This window comes from Abramis brama, assembly GCF_963993115.1.
Source record: "Abramis brama genome assembly, chromosome: 15".
NCBI classification, from domain to species: Eukaryota; Metazoa; Chordata; class Actinopteri; order Cypriniformes; family Leuciscidae; genus Abramis; species Abramis brama.
In genome coordinates this window covers 23,850,173-23,872,359 of record NC_139977.1, presented here as the reverse complement: position 1 = coordinate 23,872,359, position 22,187 = coordinate 23,850,173, and the positions used below count along the sequence as shown (strand labels likewise).

Here is a 22,187-nt window from a genome sequence, read left to right as displayed (position 1 = left end):
CCGGCCCTGAGAGAGTGAGTAAGAGAGAGAAGAGAAAAGAAAAAAGGAAAAGAGACAGTCATCTTTTATCCATTTGAGTGAGAACAGTTGTCCCAGCAGTTAGTCGGTGAGAAAAAGCAGGGTGGAGGTTGCCCTGTAGAGTTTGACATCTGGCGGACATGCTGTGTTCATTTGAGTCACAGGCTCATTTGCCCCTGTGAACAGTAGGGGACAAAGCGTCCCACTCACACAACACCGTGAATACAGTAAAACCTTCATTTAATGAACAAAAACCAATGAGGACACCTCAAAGAAGCCTTTAAACTCTAGTACGTCCAACCTCGGGCCTGGCTTAAAGGGATAGAACCGGCTCTTTAAAAGCGAGCTGCTAGTTTTGTAATTACTGACTTGTGCCGTGCGGTGGATATGTTTGCGGTTTAGCGAACTAGAACCTCCTGAAAGCGCCTGAGGCCTTGAGTAAATTATTCCCCCGTCACGTCTTGTGACTAGATCCATATCTGATTCGGGCCCCTCGAAGCACAAAGGAAAAGGGAAGTTTTTCATCAGGACATATGCGGTTCCCTCTACTGGGAGGCCATAAACTTCACAGGAACCATCAGTTTGTCCAATAACACAGTTGAAACTGAAGTGTGGAGGAGACTCTAGGGGACTGGCAACAGTTTTGGAATTATCAGGGACTGGTGACTGAGATGCTTGTGTAAAGCAGTCATTGCCACACACACACACACACACACAAACCCTGTGTTATCCGGAGACCTGGATTGTTTAGGTTAAGACTTTGAGTGGGAGTGTGAAGCTCCAGGGAAGTGCGTACTTTTGGTGAGTGTCAGAGGCCCAGGCTGGAGATGTCGGCACTGGCTGAGGCCTGTAACATCTGGAATGGCATCCTTCCTTAATGTAAACATCATTGTGTCAAGCAATGCCTGCTTCACAACACTGATCTAAAGTGAGAGCATTTAAAGTGTAAAATGCTGTGTAAAATAAATGCTGTTTACATAAACAAATAAATCATTTTTTGAATCAGAACTGACTTTTTATATTTTGAACTTGAAAACTATCTTTTTATTGTTTTTATTACGTGGCTTCCATGGGGTGCTTCTGCAGAGCTGTCATTTTCTGCCACCAGGTAGGCTCCGCCCTCAAAACACGTCATCGATGTTTGCAAACACCCACATGGTCTATACATTTTTCTAGAATATTTTATCTTGTATACATTTATATTATTTAAAAATATATATATATCCTTATCTTTAATTGTTTAATTCCAGTAAATCACGAACAGCTGGAAAATTCACGTGGCCTTCGAATATTGTTGTGGACAATGGAGGGCCTTGGATTAAAAAGGGTTGAGAACCGGCTGTAAACGGCAGTAGAGAAATCGAGGAAATATCAAGTTATCTGCCGCCCTCTGCTGCTGATAATCTGTTACTGCATCGCCACACATCACACAGGCCATGAATGGAGTATAGCGTTCTGCACACCGCAGTACTGCCATACAGTCCATCATTTATAATGGTTTGAAAAACAAAACACATTATGTAACAATAAAATCATGCAACTTCATCTTTGTCACATGACATTTTCACACGCTATTTATAAAAATAAAAAATTACAGAATTTACGTTTTTAATCGGATTCAGGGATAGTTTACCACAAGGAACAATTTTCTTACTACTAATATCACCTTTTTTTTTCTTTTTTTTTAAAGGATTCATCCAGCTTACAGTTCAACATCGCCTGTTTCATGAATACTGCATATTCTTACATCCTCCATATTTGCCATGCCCCTTTTAGATACCATATGGTACGCATTCGGATGTTTCATTCACTGATTTTATCTCAACATTAAAAATAATACTTTTTCTTGTGATTCTGCGCTGCTCCCATGCAGATCAGTGCAAATGCATTTACAGAGGAGTAGGCTATTGAAGACATTTTTCCCATTGCCAATAAATAAATAAATATTTATTCAAATGACACTGGCACTAGCACCCTTTCTCTTTCGAAAAAAAGAAGAAGAAGAACAGACTGATAATCTTTCAGAAGCCAACATATACCATCACGAATAGAACTGTATCCCAATAAAATAAATCTATCAGAACGTTTTTGTTTCTCTCTCTCTCACGCGCTACATCCCATATGCCTGTGTGCTCTCTGCTCGACAAGCAACATTTATAACAGGGTCTTTTCTGTTACTGTACTTTTAATGTATACGTTCAGACAGGGACATAAACCTATGTCATTAAAACTGCCATCATAGCATTTCCTTTTCCTTCCCTTCCTTTCTTCTCCCTTCCCCTTCTCATTTACGCCTTTCTCTTTCACTCTTCTTATTCATCTTCTTCCCTTTCCCATTTCGCCTCTCTTCCCCATTTCATCCAGTTCCTCTTTTCCCTTTTTACCATTTCGCCTCTCTTCCCATTTTCCATTTCCTCTGGTCCCTTTTTTTCCTTTTCATTCTCATTTGCTCTTCTCTTTCCATTTCCTGTTCATCTTCTTCCCTTTCCCCTCTCCCATTTCCTCCTGTTTCTCTTTTTTTTCGATCCCATTTACCCTTCTTTTTAAACTTCTTCCTTTCCCCCCTCTTCCCTTTTATCTTGTCCCTCTTTTTTCATTTCCATTTTTTCTTCATTTTCCTTTCCCATTTCCTTTTTTCCCTTCCCATTTGCTCTTCTCTTTCATTTCCCTATTTCCTCTTGTTCCCCCTTTTTCCTTCCTCTTCCCATTTCCCCTTCTTTTCCTTCATGTTTGCTCTTCTCTTTCCTTTCCCTCTTCTTGATCATCTTCCCTTTCCCCATTTCCTCTTGTTACTTTTCCCATTTTCTCTTCTACCCCTTCTACTTTCTATCTCCTCACTTTTCTCTCTTGGTCTTTCCTCTTCCAGTCTTTTTCATTTCTCAGTTCCTCTCTCTTTACTTATTTTAAATCTCTTCTTTCCTTCCCGTCTCCCTTCCTTATTTTTTTTCTCATTCCCTCCCTAATGTACCTCAGACACAGCACATATAAGGTTTTAACAATTTCACATATCAAAAAGCACAATCTCTTTTTATAGTCTGATGCAACAGACGATTTCATCACATATTCACAGTTTTATGATAATCTAGCATTATCAGCTCATCTTTCGCTCAGATGAAGTGATGTGCGATACCTGGGATGAGATATACTGTACGCTTTATGTTCCCATGTGAGCTTGATTATATGCATCATTATTCATGTATGCATCTGCACCTGTCAGCACAGGTTTCCAGCAGGCGAGATGTGTTAAAAATGCTTTTTCAATTGTCATCATTGACTCCATCGGGCCAATATGAGGTCACAATCTGGTACTAGATGTATGAGGAAAGATAAAACAACAGGGGGAAAAAAATCACATATGGAAATCACTCGGTTGATACGAGTACGTGTTCTCTACATTCAGATCAAACCATCAGAGGTTCCTGTCAAAATATCTTTGATGGATTTTTACTGGATTATCTGATGAATTTACACAGAGCTGTCCATCATTCGTCATTTTGAGAAACAGCTGATATTCAGACCAATCAGCAGTCAGCTTGGACACATTTAAAGGGATAGTTCACCCAAAAATGACAAAAATGTTGAATAATACACTTGTCGCTTTTTTTAACATAATAAAAGAGAATGGGGACTGGTGATTTCAGTCTGTTTCTCATGTAAAGCTATCATATGGCTTTAGAAGAATTTAGGATACAGTGCACAGGTTACATACACTACTTTTATGACTTCTTTTTCATTTGAAAGAATTTTTTTTTTTTTAGGTGAACTGTCCCTTTAAATTTATTATCATATTCCAAACCTCAAATCACACTTTCTCATTAAGCATTAGTCATTTTCTGCTTTCTTCTTTTATATTTCTTCCTTTAGACAAAAAAATAACAATAATAATAATTATATATTTTGATAAGCTGCAAAAGTAAATGGTGTATAACAACATTTTGATTTGGTTATCTTTGAGTACATCTCTCAGTTTACACTGGTTGCTATCCAACAGGCTTTAATAGTATTCAATAGTAATTTTTTTTTTTTTTTAATCTATTTGCAATCAGAAAGTTACTCAGAAATGCAGACAACCATTGTGAAAAGACGCGAAACAAAAGTGTCCCACAAAAACGACGACACATTCTTCAACACTCTGAAGCATCGAGGCAGCCCAGTCTTGTGGTCGCAAATCAACATTTAGTGCTGTCGAACTTTCTCAGTTCGCCATTACGGAAACAAATGATCATGAAAGCATACCCACAATCCTTAGCTGCAAATTTTCATCAGACAGGTTCAGTGTGTAAGACAGTTTGTTCTGATGCATTTAAGGGTACTTGATAGGAATAGTGTGTGCATGTGTGTGTGTGTGTGAGAGAGTTTCTGTGAATCACTGAAGCTTGTTTATTTGGTCACAACCCATCTTTAACACCCTGTTTTTATTAGTCAAGGAGAGGGAGGAGCAACTTTTTTGCAGGGCTGGGGCAAACTCAAGTGCTGCCTCCTCTCTCCCTTTGTTGAACCCTCTTATCTCCGATAAGGACAGTTTTAGTCTTCATTTCCAAGGAAAGTGTTTTTAGGTGTGGTTCGCGTCTAGCTCCTCACTGCTGCAGTTTATGGTAGTGTCGCCAGAGGGGATGGTTTTGCTGATGCGGTCCAGAGTGTCAACGCTGGTGGAGTGTTTAGATTGAACTTTGCCGATTTCCTCCAAAGCGCTAGCCAAAGAGTCCAGATCCCCCCGCTCCTGGTGCTGAGCTTCCCACAAACTCAGAATGACAGCGGACGGGCTCGTCTGGCACGCAAAATAACCCAGGTTTCTGTATGGGGAAAGAAATTCAGGACAAACTTGGATTAACAGCACAATCTGAACACTGAAAAGTACAAAAATACAATTTCAATGACTTAACAAGGTCCCTCTAAGAGAAAGCAGGAACAAATATGAAATGATAACTCTTAATTTTTTAAGACTATTTAAGTGCATGGTGAGGAGAAGTAAAATGCTAATGAAATTGTATTTGCAAAACATATACTTTCATTGATATTTTATATCATTTTAAGTTCATAACTGGTTCATAAAAACCAAAAAAGTGAATATGAATCTCAAATCAGAAAATACTGGTAACACATTAATATAAGGTTCAATTTATTAACATTAGTTTATGTAGGTCTCATGAACCAATTATAGGCAATATTTTTACAGCATTTATTAATCTAGGTTAATGTTAATTTCTATATAAGCTAATATTTAATTGTATTTTTAGGTTTTATAAAATCATAATAGTTAATGTATTATGAATTAACATTTAACATTTTGACAACAGTATATTTATACATTTACAATTAACATTAACCTAAATGAATAAATGCTGAAGAAAATCAGCTGTTAGGTTAAAAGTTTTAAATACACAAATAAGCAGTGTTTCTGTATATTTTTATTTTAAATTCTTAATGCTCTAACCCACAAGATTGGTTATATAAACTCATATTATTCCGCTCAGACACTGAATTATTACACTCTATTGCAAGGATTCGCAGTCTGCATAACTTTCAATTTAATAATGTTATCCTGTAATGCCTGTATGCCCCAACAACAAATCAAAATGGTTAAATTAGTTTATAAAAGCGAGACGGATATTAAAGAAGTTTTGCTTGAAGAAAATCAACCCATCTTCGAGACATAATTGAATCACATAAAAGGAAATCACAATTTTTGCAGGTGTGTGTCTTCAAGAAGCAGGCATAGTCCATCTTCTGCCTCCACATTTAATGCAAATGGGTTGTATTAAATGGCAGCAGAACTTCATTTTGACCTCATGCTGACCTTCCAATAATGCTATTTTAGAAAACAATCTCTGTGTCTGAATGCTTCCCTACTATATAGTATGTGAAAACAATAGTATGTCTGAAAACACAGTGTTCGAAAAACACGAAAGTAGTAGGCGTAAAGTATGCAGATTACCAACTACTTCCACTGAGATTCTGGAGTGCGTACATTCGATGGACACTTTACTATCCCATGAGGCCAAGGGAGAGGATTTATGAATGGCAGTGAAGCAACGCAACTGACACTGGTAGGTTGCATGACAGTAACAACATGGCGGATGTAATTCTACACATATTCATAGTACACAAAACATACTTTTTTAACGGTCGCGATGTAAATTCAAATGTAGTACCTCATATTGTGATGGATGCAGTTAATGAGTCATATCAGTCAATAAAGTTAAAACAGCTAAAATTGTAAACAAAACAAAAAAAGAACCGTCATTCAGTGGGCTGATTTTGCCTGTTGATTTCCAGGTTGGTTATGATGGTCTTGCTGTAGAAAACACTCGCCATTTAAACAGCCTGGTGAGGTCACAAAACATGCCATGCTGGTCTTTTCATCAAGATATTTAACCTCACCATTAACCAGTCCATCAACAATATGTCGCAGCGCTGACGGGGCGATGTAAACACTGTCATTCTTTGATTTTCTGTGGGTATTGGGACTCCAACAGGGGGCAGTGTTGCGCTACACCAGCTCCTGCACCACAGCTCTCTGGGTAATTGCCCTCTGCGCTGTTTAGACGAGCTTGCACATCCTCAGAAGGTAATTGCAGAAATCCGCTTAACAAGGAGGAGACATTCTCATTACACACTGCCTGGAGCTCTGACCAGCTAAAAAATTCCCCTAAATCCTTCCATCTTCATTTCAAAAACAACTCTGTCTTTTTGTCCCTGGTGAAAAAAAATATATATATATATATATATATATATATATATAAAAACCCACACATCACAAAAGAAAGTTTCGAGAACCTTTTGGACATTTTGATCGCAGAGTCTGTTTTGCACAATGTTTTTGTCAAACATTTTTGAAATCACCATGGTAAATGAAAAAAAAAGAAAGAAAAAAGACGCAGCTAGTGAATTAAACTGTTATTAAAAATTGCTATCTGGGCAGAAGACCTAGGATGTTTTTTTTTTTTTTAAATAAATACAAAAATTAAAAGAAAGAGAAGAAAAAGTAATTTAATAAGGAAAGGATTTGAATGAATAATGAAAATTCATGTACTTCCAGCTTCCACAGCATATTGTTATTTCTTTCTTCAATGGAACATGAAATTCTAATAAGCTGATTTGATGCTCAAAAACATTTCTTATTATTATCATCAATGTTGAAAACAGTTGTGCTGTTTAATATTTTTGTAGAAACCAGGACACATTTTTTTTTCCCGGATACTTTGATAAATAGAAGGTTCAAATGAACAGCAAATTTATTTAAAAAGGGTTTTTTTTTTTTGTAACCATGTAAAAGTCTGTACTGTTTACAGTACGCAGTACTACAGTACAGTACGCACGCACGCACCATATAAGTAGCATTAATCTGGTCTATATGACTATATATTCAATATAGTCATTCAATTTTAAGTATTCTGAAGCCATGCACCAATTTTGTGTCAAACAGACCAAGTTTTTATTCACTAAAAATATAGTCCTTCACTATCCACATCCACATCTATTCAAAATATGGCACAGTTAAACACGTCAGGTTTGAATGACATGAGGGTGAGTAACTGATGACAGAATTTGCATTTAAGAGTGAACTGTCCCTTTAAAGGTGTGCATATCTATGTCAATGTGTTATCACAGATATGAGGTATGTTCTCCTAGAGCTGGGGCTTGCAGGATGCATGAGATCTCATTACAGCACTACAGTTACTGCCTGTGGCTCTGCCGATGGTTAATGTGGCCATGTGCTAGAGGAAAATGGAGCAAATTAGATGTTTGGGATTCCATATGTTGAGGTCTAGTTTCGTTTGTATTTGAGCATGTATGTCACCGTCCGTATGTGTACTTATGGTAATTGTATTTCTCACCTGTCTATATGCAGTTTCTGCGCTAAGAGCTGCCAGTCTTTGCCCTTGGCATTCGCTGTGTCGAAGGTCGCGCAGATTCGCTGGCGAATGGACAGGGGGATTCTGAAGGCCCTGGACCCCGTCTGGGAGGTGATGGTACAGTCTGATTGTGTGAAGAATGGCACTGTGTCTTTTTCACTCTGCAGGGGAAAAAGTATTGCAGTGACATATTAGAGTTTACAGAGCGGTTAAATTGGGCTAGAACAATCCGGAACGGTTATTGTGATTAAATAAAAAGTGAAAAAAAATGTTGACAGTTTGTTGAGTTTTTGTTTTGAAAATCCAGTTGTTCAAGTCCACTAGTGTCAAAAGCACAAATAATATCACTTGGATCAACACATTCGATATTTGATATTAATTGATCTGTATTAATTAACTCTTCTGATTGCTGAATAACATAATATCTGCATTAAATTATAAATATTTTATACTTTTTGGCATCAGAACCTCCAGATTTAAGGTTTAACCCACTTCGAAAAGATCCACTGTATATATATAAAAAAATGGACCATCAATATTCCAAACACAAGACGATATCTTATTCTATTGAACTTTGTCAATTTAATATATGAGTTTTTGTCTTCCAAACCTCAGCAACGGTGGTGTAGACCTGTAGGATCTGCTCATGACCTTTGACTTGCCGAACACTGATCTTACAGGAGAGCTGATTGGCTGCTGGACTGTAGCGCTCCAGAGAAAAGGCACACTGCAGAGGAGACTGGCTACTGCACCACACCTGAGAGAAGGAGAATTCCTGCACCAAAAGAGGAAGGAGGAGGAAAGAGTGAATATTTCAGTACGAACCAATAGCAACCAATATGTGCCTCCTCTCCTCCTTATTGTTATTCTGCTGTTGGAGCCGCTGAAGCTAATTTACTTAGTGTCATGTCACTGACGGCCCTGCCAGAACACAGCCTAGTATGAAAAAAACAGTTCTTGCTATGGGTATGATTTGGATAAAAATGTGCCTGCGGTCATAAAGCTTTACGAAGAAATGGTGGGTAAACAGCATTGAGAAAAACACACTCTTGAGAATGTGTCATCCAAAAACAGAAACAATTTGATAAAATAATACAAATACTGACAAATAGCTCTGCTGGTGTAGCAAATAAAACTAAATAGAGAATGCTGCTTTCCCATTCTCAACCTGACACCATGATACTAATGCTATGTAGTGATAGGGTGTTGCTACAGTCCAAGTGAAAATAAGCTCTATGAAGGGCTCTAGATATTTTTGGGTCTCTTCTTCACTATAAGTGCATTTTTTGGGGGGATTGTTTTATTTTCTGGTAAGCAAAAATTGCTTAGAAATGTATTTGAGCACACCTCTCCTCAACAAGCTGCATTATTTGAGTCCACTTTAGACATTCTACTATGCAAGTACAGACCCTTTCCAAAAAATTTGAATATCATGGAAAAGTTTATTTATTTCCATAATTCCATTCAAAACGTTAAACTTCCATAGATTATAGATTCAGGGCCCACAACTTAAACGATTTCAAGTATTTAGTTGTTTATTTGTACATAATTTGGGCTTCCAGCTCATAAAACCCACGAAAACAGGATTTCAAAAAATTAGAATATTACATGAAATCACACAGTAATTACACAGTGATACCATGGTCATTGAACCAGGTTTTGGTTCTTTTGGCAGTGTGGGCAGATGCAAATCCTGCTGGAAAATGAAGTCAGCATCTCCATAAAGCTTGTCTGCTGAAGGAAGCATGAAGTGCTCTGGAAATGTCCTGGTAGACGGCTGCGTTGAGTGGACAGCACAGTGGACCAACACCAGCCGATGACATGGCTCCCCAAACCAACACAGACTGTGGAAACTTCACACTGGACTTCAAGCATCTTGGATTGTGTGCCTCTCCATTCTTCCTCCAGACTCTGGGACCTTGGTTTCCAAATGAGATGCAAAATTTGCTCTCATCAGAAAAGAGGACTTTGGTCCACTGTGCTTTATTAAATCCAGAGTCAACGCAGCCGTCTACCAGGACATTTCCAGAGCACTTCATGCTTCCTTCATTTTCCAGCAGGATTTGCACCTGCCCACACTGCCAAAAGAACCAAAAACCTGGTTCAATGACCATGGTATCACTGTGTAATTACTGTGTGATTTCATGTAATATTCTAATTTTTTGAAATCCTGTTTTCGTGGGTTTTATGAGCTGGAAGCCCAAATTATGTACAAATAAACAACTAAATACTTGAAATCGTTTAAGTTGTGGGCCCTGAATCTATAATCTATGGAAGTTTAACGTTTTGAATGGAATTATGGAAATAAATAAACTTTACCATGATATTCTAATTTTTTGGAAAGGGTCTGTACATGTCAACTAGCAGTCATTAGAGTATAATTAGACTGCTTAAACACTTTATTGTGATGCTCCCCCAACAGAAATTCTACTGACTATAAGTATCTTTGCAAGTACATGTCAATTTATTCTACTAACCGTTACCTAAGAGTCTACTAATACTCTAATGAGAGTTAGTTGACGTGTAGTTGCAAACTTACTTATAGTTAGTAGAATGTCTGAAGTGGACTATCGATATAAAGCGTAAACGTATTAAGCACCAAAGTTATAATACTCAGGATTATGGGCTTTGAAAAACAATAGTAACATATCACAGTTCTGCAGTTTGTCCATTTAAAACGTTTTTTTAAAATATATTTAACTGCCAGTTTCCTGTTAAAACCATACAGGGTGAAAAGACATCCTTATCTCCAGCTAAATTCCTACCACGGCCTCTGGCTAAACTACCTTAAACAGAGCTGTATTAATATTCATATGACCAGTCAAATGAACACTGGAATTTGACATCTTATTAATATTCAGCCTCATATGCATATTAACAAAACTCATGCATATTCATACGGAGCGGGCATCCATATTTATGAGGACAGCACCTGGCAGGTGGTAAAAGGTTTGATGCTCCAGAGGAACTGGGGGATGTCCTGGATGGAGACCTGTAGGCTGAAAGAGTTTGCTCTGAAGAGCAGGGTCTTGGGTTCCTCCAGGAGACGCCCACCTCGACCCCGCTCCACGGACACCACCTCCTGCGAGGAAGAGTAAATACAGATATAAACGCTCATGCATAAACACGCACTGACACATATAATTCCCTACAACAGGAACAGAACTCAACTGACTGCTCACGTTTAAATTATTCAGCTGAAAAACAGCCCTCCCACATTACACAACAGCTATTTCCTGGGTCTAGCGGCACCTTTAATCTTCGTAACCCGAAGATGAAGCAGAAAGTGATTAAAAACCTGCGTCTAACGTGAGGCTGACGTTTCCAACCCCTAGACCAACAAACACGTCGAAGAAATGGCTGCATTGCATTTTTCATCTACAAGAATGGAATTACAATAACACCCTGGGGTCTAAAATAAAAAAAATAAAAAAAACACACAAAACAAAATCTGGAAACACAACAACTAATAAATCTAATGGTACAATGCCTTCAATTACCAACTCGGTCGAATACAATGAACTAAGCTACCTTTCCTGTTTGCACAAATGCAACGCACACAAAATGGTATGCGGAACAGGAGCGAGAGACACTGGATGGATAGAATCAGCATTGATGAAAGGCACGGGTGATTTTGTGCTCTTTGCATCTATTCTGTGGGAACTGTTGACAATGGCACAGTAGCATTAAAAGCATTAAGTCTCTCTCTCCTGCTTTCTCTCTCTCTCCGTCACAAAAGAAAGGAAAATAGTCTCTTGCTGTGATGGCTGCTGATCGATCCTGGCCTGAATTCGTTCAGTTTCCAGGGAGGAATTCATTTGCTGTTTTGTGAAATGCAAACAACACTGACAACAAAAGAGTACAAAAGAAGAGAAAAAATCCTGAGTGAACGGCTGGGTAAACAAAGTGGAAGAGCGCTTTGGTGTGGAGAAATACAATCTTTGACCAGTCACTTGTGAATGTGTCCTGTTGGGAAAGAAGACTTCACAGAGCAGAGATCTGTCTCACACACACACACACACACACACACACACACACGCACGCACGCACACACACACACAATGTTGGGTTTTTATGTTTTATGGAGACTTTCCATAGATGTAATGATTTTTATTCTGTACAAACTGTATATTATATCCCCTAACTCTACTCTTAAACAAAACCATCAGAGAAAACTTTCTGCATTTTTATATTTTCAAATAACTTCATTCTGTAAAATTTATAAGTTGTTTTCCTCATCGGGACCAAAAAATTTCCCCACAAGGACAAGGATTTCGGATATTGCCATTTTTGGGGGCAAAATGGAGAAATACAATCTTTAATGTAGGGTTTACCAGGAGACAGACAGACAGACAGACAGACAGACACACACACACACACACAGACACACACACACACACAATGTTGGGTTTTCATGTTTTATGGAGACTTTCCATAGATGTAATGATTTTTATTCTGTACAAACTGTATATTATATCCCCTAACTCTACTCCTAAACAAAACCATCAGAGAAAACTTTCTGCATTTTTATATTTTCAAATAACTTCATTCTGTAAAATTTATAAGCTGTTTTCCTCATCGGGACCAAAAAATTTCCCCACAAGGACAAGGATTTCGGATATTGCCATTTTTGGGGGCAAAATGGAGAAATACAATCTTTAATGTAGGGTTTACCAGGAGACAGACAGACAGACAGACACATACACACACACACACACACACACACGCACACGCACACGCACACGCACACGCACACGCACACGCACACACACACACACACACACACACACACACACACACACACACACATTGGGTTTACATGTTTTAAAGGAACATTCAATGACTTCAATTGTTTTTATATTGAGATATATTGAGTCTTTTCACTTCACTTAACTCTTATTTTGTTGAGACATTATTCAGGTCATTCTACAAGATACATTGTGTCCCTTGTATACATACACTACCATTCAAACGTTTTGGGTCGGTACATTTTGGGCATTTTTTTTTTTTTTTTTTTTAAGAAAGAAAATAATATTATTCAGCAAGGATGCATTAAATGGATTAAAAGTGACCATAAAGGGTGTATTCACAGTTGCAGTTTGGTTCGTGCTGGACCAAAAAAGAAAACTATACATTTAGTCCTCAATCACTTAGCTTTCACACCGTCATTTTTAACACCAAACTTAAAGATAAAAAAAGAAGAAAATAAAAATAAAAATACGTATGCGGGTGACTATTGCGCAGCCTTTGAAATAAGACAGCAAGTCTCTTTATTTTCTCACTTTATTTTATGTTTTGAAACATCTGCCAGTAAAAATGATCTTAAAATGTCAATCCTGTTACAATAATTATTTATGGTACACAACTGATAACTGAAAAATGTAGAAGGAAGCACCTTGTAGTTTTTACAGCCTTCAACACAGGGCTTGTGATGTCAAACTAAACTGTAAAACCTTAAACCCTGGAACCTTTAATGAAGGCATAATAATATCCCAACATATACTGAAGTTTATTAATTTAGCTCGAACATAAACACACTCCAGACATCAGTACTTTGTTTGTGTGTGTGAGTTTGGGAGAGAGAGAGAGAAAAATAGAACCACTAATTCAGTTTGTGTATGTCTTGAGGCTTCAATACCACACAAAGACATCTCCACATCTCTGTAACCGAGAAGAAAAGATCCATGTGAGACATTAAATATAAATGACATATTATGCTTTCTTCATAAAGTGAAGAGATTGTAAGTTATGTGTGTGTGTACAACAAAGACTTCTCTGAAGCTGTGTCTGCTCAGCTAGACGTTACGCCTAACAGAATGTAAATCACTTTTAACTTGCGTTCAGAAAATATTCAGTCACGTAGTGATCGCATGAAGTATGCGAGTGGCTCACCGTGTCTTTGTAATTTAAGAAGCCATTCTATCAGTTAGCAGGAGATGTGTGTGTGTGTGTATGAGATTGGTCCAGCTGACTTTCAGTGGAGCGTAAAACCAGAGTACCCACAGGGCATGACGGCTAGCCATAACATGCTGCCCCATGAATGCAAATATCCAATAAGCTGTGAATTTCCATCTAATGTCATATGCAGTATGAAGGAAATATATATCATGACATTTAAGAAGCCTACATCTGTGAATGCCGAAAACACACCTAGCGGAATGAATGAATTTCCATGCTGGTTTGAATGAACTGCTGGATTCATTAAGCCCAAAGTATACTTTATGTTTTACACCTACGTTAGGGTCACCGTACAGTGAGTGTACTCAGTATGCGCATGCTGAATAAAAAGAAGAGACAAAGCCACTTGTAGGCAAGCTTGCAAGGTTAGCAAAAGAGAAAAGAAAAGAAAGGTGAAACGTTTACTAATGCTGTGTTAAGCAGGGAAGGAGACCAGAGCAGTTTTTTGAGTGGATGTCAATGGAGGAGAGGGAAAAAGTCTTAACATTTAATGAATCGACAACCTATTGGCTAATCTTCAACATGTTTGCTCTTAATGATTAGTTTTGGATTAATTTATTTTTAGTTTATATATATAAAAAAAGTCATGGATAATTTGGCGACAGGTGTGATTCAGTTTACGGCACTTCTCATTAATTTTTATGGTATCCGCAAACAGTGATTGACTGTCGCACAACTGAACAAAATACAATGATGTCAAGACTGTAATGTCATTAGTTATCAAGGCACGCGCGATCCAAGTTAGCTGTTACGCTTTCTCCAATGGTAGATCCACTGACCCACGTATCTCCCAATAATAAGCCCATCTCTGAGAAGAGACAGAAACGTGTGCAAGTTACAACAACTATGGATGGCTACGTGGATGAGAGATTGTGCGAGGAGGTTAGAAAGCATCTGCATTTGTACAACTTCAGCCAAAACGATGATAAAGATGGGTTATAATTTGAGACGAGAGACTGCTCAGAAGGGGTAGTACAAGTTGTCATAATGTGCATGCATCGACCGCCTGTGTACGTGTACATGTCAGATTGAATATATAGCTCTAACCACTGCATTTTTTTCTTAAATCAGGATTTCTACATGTATGGCAGCCATTCCATTCCAGTGTCTGTTGAATTCCAACACAGGCACATTGGTTAGGTGATGACCTGAACCAAATCTTATTTAATGAGGAAAAGTATAAAAACCACTGCTGTGTTCATCACTATCATCTTGCAACAGGACCAGCTGGGTGGCAAAAACAGTGCTAGTAGTACCTCAAAAGTAATTGGAATCAAAAAAATAACTATTGACCATGCCAGAAGAGTTGAAAAGGAAAGTTTTGAGTGAGGAAAAGAGGGGTTCAATTCTGGCTTTACTGGCAGAGGGATACAGTGAGTGTCGGGTTGCTTCCATCCTTAAAATTAAAATAAATTTCAAAGACGGCGGTTCATAAGAACAAGGTCAAGCAGCAGACATTGGGGACAACAAAGCTACAGACCGGCAGAGGGCAAAAACAACTCTCCACTGACCGGGATGACCGCAAACTCATGTTGGATTCGAGTCAACTCAACTCGAATGTCACTCAAAAACCGTAGGATGACATCAAGTGACCTACAAAAAGAACGGCGGTTCGAAACAGGCTCCTAGAGGCAGGGCTGAAGTCGTGCAAAGCTAGAAAAAAGCCCTTCATCAAAGAAGAGCCAGGCTGAGGTTTGCAAAAGACCAAAAGGATTGAACTGTAAAGGACTGGAGTAAGGTCATCTTCTCTGATGAGTCCAATTTTCAGCTTTGTCCAACACCTGGTCGCATGGCTGGACTGGCCATTGGGCATACCGGGCATTTTCCCGGTGGGCCGACGTGCTTTTCGGGCCGATACATCTCATACTTTTACATTATTTTTTATTTTTTTTTAACGGGCCATAAAATTTGTACATCGGCGGCCCATTCGTTTGGTTTTGCTTAATTGGCGGCGCTGGGTTTGTGCCGGTGTAATGCATTGGTCAAAAAAAGTCAGTGTTAGTTTTTTTTTCTGACAGACCAGCACATGAAACACGTAGATCAGCGGCCCATTGGTTATTTTCTTGATTGACACTGGGCTGGCCCAATCACAACTTTAAACGAGTGAGCGAGCGTGCAGCAGTGTCAGTGTGTATCTGTCAAAATAGTCAGCGAGATGGAGAAGAAACGCAAGGAATGTGCAGAGAAATAGCATGAAAAAATAGAACCAGGCCCTTAAAGCAGACGCTTTATGTGTCAAAATATATGTTTTCTGACCTTCATCAGCTCCTTCATCAGCTCCAGCGGCAGATGATGATAGTGAGGAGGATCAGGAGAGAGATGAGAAAGTGTAGAGCCTGCGGTAAGCAGAACTACTTTAAAAACACTTAGGCCATGTCATGAGTGTAGGAACCCATAACCCAGTTACAGATTATTTCCACATCTGCATAGTTGACGATTACGCAATTCACTAGAAATCTAATGAGAGGCGTTTGTAAACCATGTTTTCCGCCAAAATAAAAGCTTGATGCAGTTTGCGTCAAAATAAAAGATCATGTGCTTATCTCTTTCAAGTACAGAAATTGGTACAAAACTAATTATGAAAGTTTCCTTTAGTGCATTTGTTTTACAAAATATAGCAATTACTGTCATTGGATTAATATTATTAACTATTATTATGTAGTAGGTGTAATGTAAATAGACACTGTAACTAAAAGTTTGAATTTTTCTTTGTTTAATTTGCACACTGAATATGGGTTGGAGCTTTTAATTTTGAACTCTCAAAGTGCACCAGATTGATGAATTTAACATTAAAATGCACACAATTTTCTCACAGGGTGGCATGCCCCCGAACCCCCCTAGAAGGACCGAGGTCCACCCACCACAGTTTTACCAAAAATCCTGTAAGAAACACTTGTATTGCTATGCTAATGCAGATTATAGCTTGTTTTAGGATTCACCACTGTGAAGTATAGTTCGACTGTATTAATAAATGTCAAATTTTTACTTATTTCATCTGTTAACTCTCACTCGTTCCTATACTCACTCATTACATGGCATTAGTGGTTTTAATGAATAGGAGTTGGTATGCATATAATTAAGGGCGTGCAAAGATGGGTGGTGTTTATGATCATATAGTGGGCCGGTCTGGGCCAAAATGCCCGGGCCGATTTTTTGTCCCAGTCCAGCCCTGCCTGGTCGTCTAATGGCTAGACGGAGACCTGGAGAGGCCTACAAGCCACAGTGTCTCGCACCCACTAGGAAATTTGGTGGAGGATCGGTGATGATCTGGGGGTGCTTCGTCTTTGTGAAGGATGCATGAATCAAGCCACGTACAAGGTTGTCCTGGAAGAACACTTGCCGCCTCCTGCTCTGACAATGTTCCCCAACTCTGAGGATTGGTTTTTCCAGCAGGACAATCTCCATGCCACACAGCCAGGTCAATCAAGGTGTGGATGGAAGACCACCAGATCAAGACCCTGTCATGGCCAGCCCAATCTCCAGACCTGTCCTGAACCCCATTGAAAACCTCTGGAATGTGATAAGGAGGAAGATGGATGGTCGCAAGCCATCAAACAAAGCCGAGCTGCTTGAATTTTTGCACCAGGAGTGGCATAAAGTCACCCAACATCAATGTGAAAGACTGGTGGAGAGCATGCCAAGACGCATGAAAGCTGTGATTGAAAATCAGGGTTATTCCACCAAATATTGATTTCTGAACTCTTACTAAGTTAAAACATTAGTATTGTGTTGTTTAAAAATGAATATGAACTTATTTTCTTTCAATTCTTCGAGGTTTGACAACACTGCATCTTTTTTGTTATTCTGACCAGTTGCAAATAAATGCTCTAAATGACAATATTTATATTTGGAATTTGGGAGAAATGTTGTCAGTACTTTATAGAATAAAACAAAAATGTTAATTTTACCCAAACACATACCTATAAATAGTAAAACCAGTTTGGGTACAAATGTGAGCGTACAAAAAACCAAAGTATACTTTGGGCTTAGCTAGCGGGTCAGGATCTGAGACAACATATGTGGTTATCAATAATGTACACACACAAACAAACTTAAAATTCTTTACACACCTGAAAGGCATGGGGCATATCATCGACGCAGTACACTCGAATACTGTAGTTGAGGAAGTTGGGCTCCATGTTTCCAAACACAGCCAGTCGGAGTCTCTTCCCAGCCGCCTGTGTGAGGGCCTCTCCCACTAATGCGTAACACCCCGGCCTCTCCACCAACAGGTGGCAGCACTGAGTGTCCAACAGGCAGTAACAAGAAGTGCTCTCCTCTTCCACAGTCATCACCTCCTGTCAGAAACACACATATACAGTACTCACAGTCAAAATCCAACTGTTGATGAGTCATATGTAAGATTCTTACACAACATCGACTGCGATTAACACTTTATTTTGATGTTTCACCTACATGTCAACAAACTCTCATTAGAGTATTGGTAGACTGTCTGCTTAATATCTGCTAACACTTAAGTGATGGTCCATCAACAGACATTCTACTGACTATAAGTAACTTTGCACCTTATTCTACTAACCCTTCCCCAACAGTCTATTAATACTGAGCTAATACTCTAATGAGAGCGAGTTGACATGCAAGAGCAATGTTTCTTATAGTCAACAGAATGTCTAAAGGGATTATTTAAAATCTAAAGGGATACTTCATCAAAATAAAATACATCCGGTTTTGCTATTGGGGACAACAGTGATGACTGATGATGTCACAAATCTATCAAAACCTGTTTTAAGGGCCAGATATACTAAACCGGGCAAATTAGCGTGAGAGCGCAATTCCAAAAAAGTGCAGATGGGAGTGGAAAGTTCTGCACGTGATCTACTGACGACGCACAAACTAAAGAACACAGACGCAGCCGGATCATTTCCATAAAGACCAATGCAATCTACCAAGAGCAGCGCAAATTAGCGTCTGGTTTAAGACATGCTTTTTTGGGGCGTTACATAATGGCGCAAATACCAGTAAATTGACTAGCGCAAACCTAAGCAAATCACCTTGCATGATTCATTTAAAGACTCTCCTCCCATAAATTTTGCGTCTGAAAGAGAAATGCATATGCAATAAGGTCAGCACCCTGTCCAACCCTGTTAGTAAATCCTGACAGTATTTTTTTAACGCCAAAAAGAGGGTGTAAGCGGTTGGTAAATCTGGCACTAAAACTTTAAACTTTCACTTTTTCCATATTTATAACACTTTTAATTCTGACAATGCATGACAAAATGCTTGTGACTGTGGCTGAGTAGAAACATTTTGCCACTTTTAAAAAAGTAATAAAAGTAGCAAAAAGTGAATGGAAATGTATATCTTTGGGGGAAAAAATATGAAAAATTGTAATTAATTATACATTTAAATATATGGTTTTATCATTTTATATTTATTTTAGTATTTTGTTTAATTTATATTTTATTATTTTAATAAATTACAATTTATTCAATTAAATGGTAATACATTATTAATATAATCATTTACAGGAAAAATACTGCAATATAAAATCTGCACTAAATCAATGAACTACAATTAAACTTCCTTAGATTTCTTTGGTGAAAATCCATGAAAACCACCAGATGGTGTGTAACCTGTTATATGTATTTATTTGTTAATTAAATGTTTTAGAACATCTGATTTCAATTAGTGTTAGAATTATTGTTTTTGAATAGCCTTCCCCATCTTGAAAACAAACATAATTGTTTACCTTCACTTAAGTACTAAAGTACGATAAGCTGTAATGTTTATAGTACAAGTATGATTAATAGAAACATCCAAGAATATCCATGCTGATCGACTGTTTTTCTTTTCTAGAACATGGTTCAATTGCTTTTAATGCAAAGTAGGCCTCGTTGTCATAAGCACTGACAGCTACTTACTTTTGGCAACCCTGAGGCTTTTCACAGGCCGCTTCACTTTATAAAATCCTCAGTCAGCATAAACGTGCATACACATGTTAGAGAAAGGTGAAGATCTTTAGCTGAAATTATGCATCCCTTTTCTTTATAGCTCTGCAGATGGAAGCACAGCTTGATTATTATTATATGCATCTGGTATTTGAATGTCAGGAACAGTGGGTGTGTAGCGGCCAGCAGGAACTCTGAGTCCAGGGTCTCCATTTCACCGGCTGAATATAGCTGAAGCTAAGCATAACTTTGCCCCCTGAAGCGACCCGAACCATTTGTGACGGCGGAAAGCTTGATATTTCATGTCTAAACACACCATCGCACAGAAACCATTGCCTATTACCCACAAATCAGTGGGTGCACATTAAAGTGTGCTTTCTCTCTCACACACACACACACAGTAAAATGCACAAAAAAAGGTGTTATTCTCAATTCTGCAGGGATATTACTCTCTACCCGCCTATCACATGCTCTCGCATTATGCCTGCTTGAAAAAGCTTATTATTTCAAACAACTGTCAAAGGTCTCCGCGTCTTTAACACAGCGTCAAAATGACTCGATTGCACCGAAAGAAAAGGAGTTGATTGGTATTGTGATGTGTCTTTGAATTAGAGAGTCTGCGTTTGATTATAGTCTGCTGAAATGTCAGGTCGCACACACACACTTGCAACACTACACTAATACAAACAGAGATGGTTTCTCCAGGGTCGGCTTGTGTCAGTGAGCTCCAGCTCAACTTTGATGAAGTTCTTTCAACATGTAAGAGCAGTATGAATCCGCTCTTATAAATAACAGCAAAGTATCAAAGGGAAAGGACTGTGTTAATACGGGAAACACAGAGAGATGCTCTTAAAGTGCACTCAATGTAGGAACATCAGTCTACGATGAAGAGGGCATATCTATTGATTCTGTCACATGGTGACCTTCAGCATTTTAACTTCAGAATAACACTTCAGTTCTTATAATTGCCAGCAGAACACACTGCTGTTTCGCATTAAACTACATGATTCAGAGTTTGATCTGCACTCATTCAAGGCTTCCCTATCCAGCACGTTGGTTAAAGACTAACTTGAAAGGTTTAACAAAGATACTATTCTTATGTCAGCCTTACCTCCCAGTTGTTGTCCTGGGTTTGTTTCTTAAGCTTGATATTCCAGTCTTCTGAACTCACATCTGCACAGTGGGCTATCGTCAAGGCAACAGGGCAGGAAAGGGTCAGGCCAGGAGGGCCGTATGTTACCTCAGGACTCAAAAGTATCTCCTGACCTTCATCAGACAAAGCACTGCAGGTAAAGAGACAGAAAGAGAGATTAACTGATATTGTTAAAAAAAATTGTATTGTGGCTATGCTAATACTGTTGGTTCCTAATGATTTACCACTGTGTTTTTTCCCTCATTTGTAAGTTACTTTGGATTAAAGCATCTGCTAAATGAATAAATGTAAAAGGTAATGCTTCTGATTCTACTTAATTGGCACTAGAGATCAGATGGAAACACACACACACTGACAAATAAACAAAAAAAACACTAAAAGGTTGGAATTGACGTTTTGCTAAGCTCCGCCCCCCTTGGTTACAGCTGCTAACTCTTACAAGCGTTACGAAAGATCCCATAGGAGTGAACTAGAGATTTCAGCATGATTTGCAATAAAATGTGCTCATAAGGTTTTAAAATTGGTTGGATAATATCCTTTACAGTACGTGAGCTGGAATCAATTGTGACATTTATTTCAAGATGTGGAAAAAAAATGTTTGTGTCCTCTCTGGGTACTTTTAAGTGACCTGTGAACAACATTAAATCATATTTTTGGATAGTCTCCCTAAAACATATTAAACATTTCAAACACTGCTTTCCAATAGAAAAGAGATTAAACTAGAGGTCAGCAACAGTTGTTAAGGCAGGACTTAGCGTAAGGTCAGTTCAGCGCCATTCACACTCAAGTATGTCAACTATAATGATAACTATACGTAATACGTTTTAATAAGTCCACATGACAGCCATAACACGAGGAATGACACTGTTGAAATCACATTCAGATTATTATTATTTTTGGCAGCTGATGAACGATAAACATTAACAGTCAATCAGAATCCAGCTTCAGCATTTAAAGCGCCTATAATAAACAATGTTTATGTGCACATTCCCATGATTTTGCTAAATAAGGCATATTTTGTTGATCCTGGAACAACATTCCTGTCCTAAAATTTAGTCATACCTCTAAACCTACTTATCCCTAAAATCAAAGAGAACTAATAGCTAAATAATACTGATGTTGAAGCACCTAACCCTGGTTGTAAGCCTAAACTTGACAAACTGTAAACATGTCCCTCAAATGTGATTCGTTGATTGGAATGGTGTTCCAGGATCAACAAAGATGTTGATCCAGGAACATGTTGCACTTGGTGAAATATGATAATTATTATGAATTATCACTGTGAATTATCAA

At 38.4% G+C, this 22,187-nt stretch overlaps 1 protein-coding gene across 6 annotated transcripts in view; it reads right to left on the bottom strand.

The window, feature by feature from the left end:
• Window positions 1-1,943: 1,943 nt before the first annotated feature.
• unc5da (unc-5 netrin receptor Da) overlaps window positions 1,944-22,187 on the bottom strand; it is a 235,298-nt gene continuing 215,054 nt past the window's right edge. For 5 of the 6 annotated variants that reach the window (XM_084137696.1, XM_084137701.1, XM_084137697.1 and 2 more), the window contains exons 12-17: window positions 20,853-21,024; window positions 17,903-18,130; window positions 10,807-10,956; window positions 8,485-8,649; window positions 7,857-8,035; window positions 1,944-4,811 (exon numbers count right to left, since the gene is read on the bottom strand). In XM_084137696.1, coding sequence (XP_083993822.1) covers window positions 4,571-4,811; window positions 7,857-8,035; window positions 8,485-8,649; window positions 10,807-10,956; window positions 17,903-18,130; window positions 20,853-21,024 — 1,135 coding nt within the window. In that variant the 3' untranslated portion in view covers window positions 1,944-4,570. Of the gene's footprint in view, window positions 4,812-6,404; window positions 6,604-7,856; window positions 8,036-8,484; window positions 8,650-10,806; window positions 10,957-17,902; window positions 18,131-20,852; window positions 21,025-22,187 lie in introns of those variants that run through there. The other variant, XM_084137700.1, reaches the window with a different exon arrangement.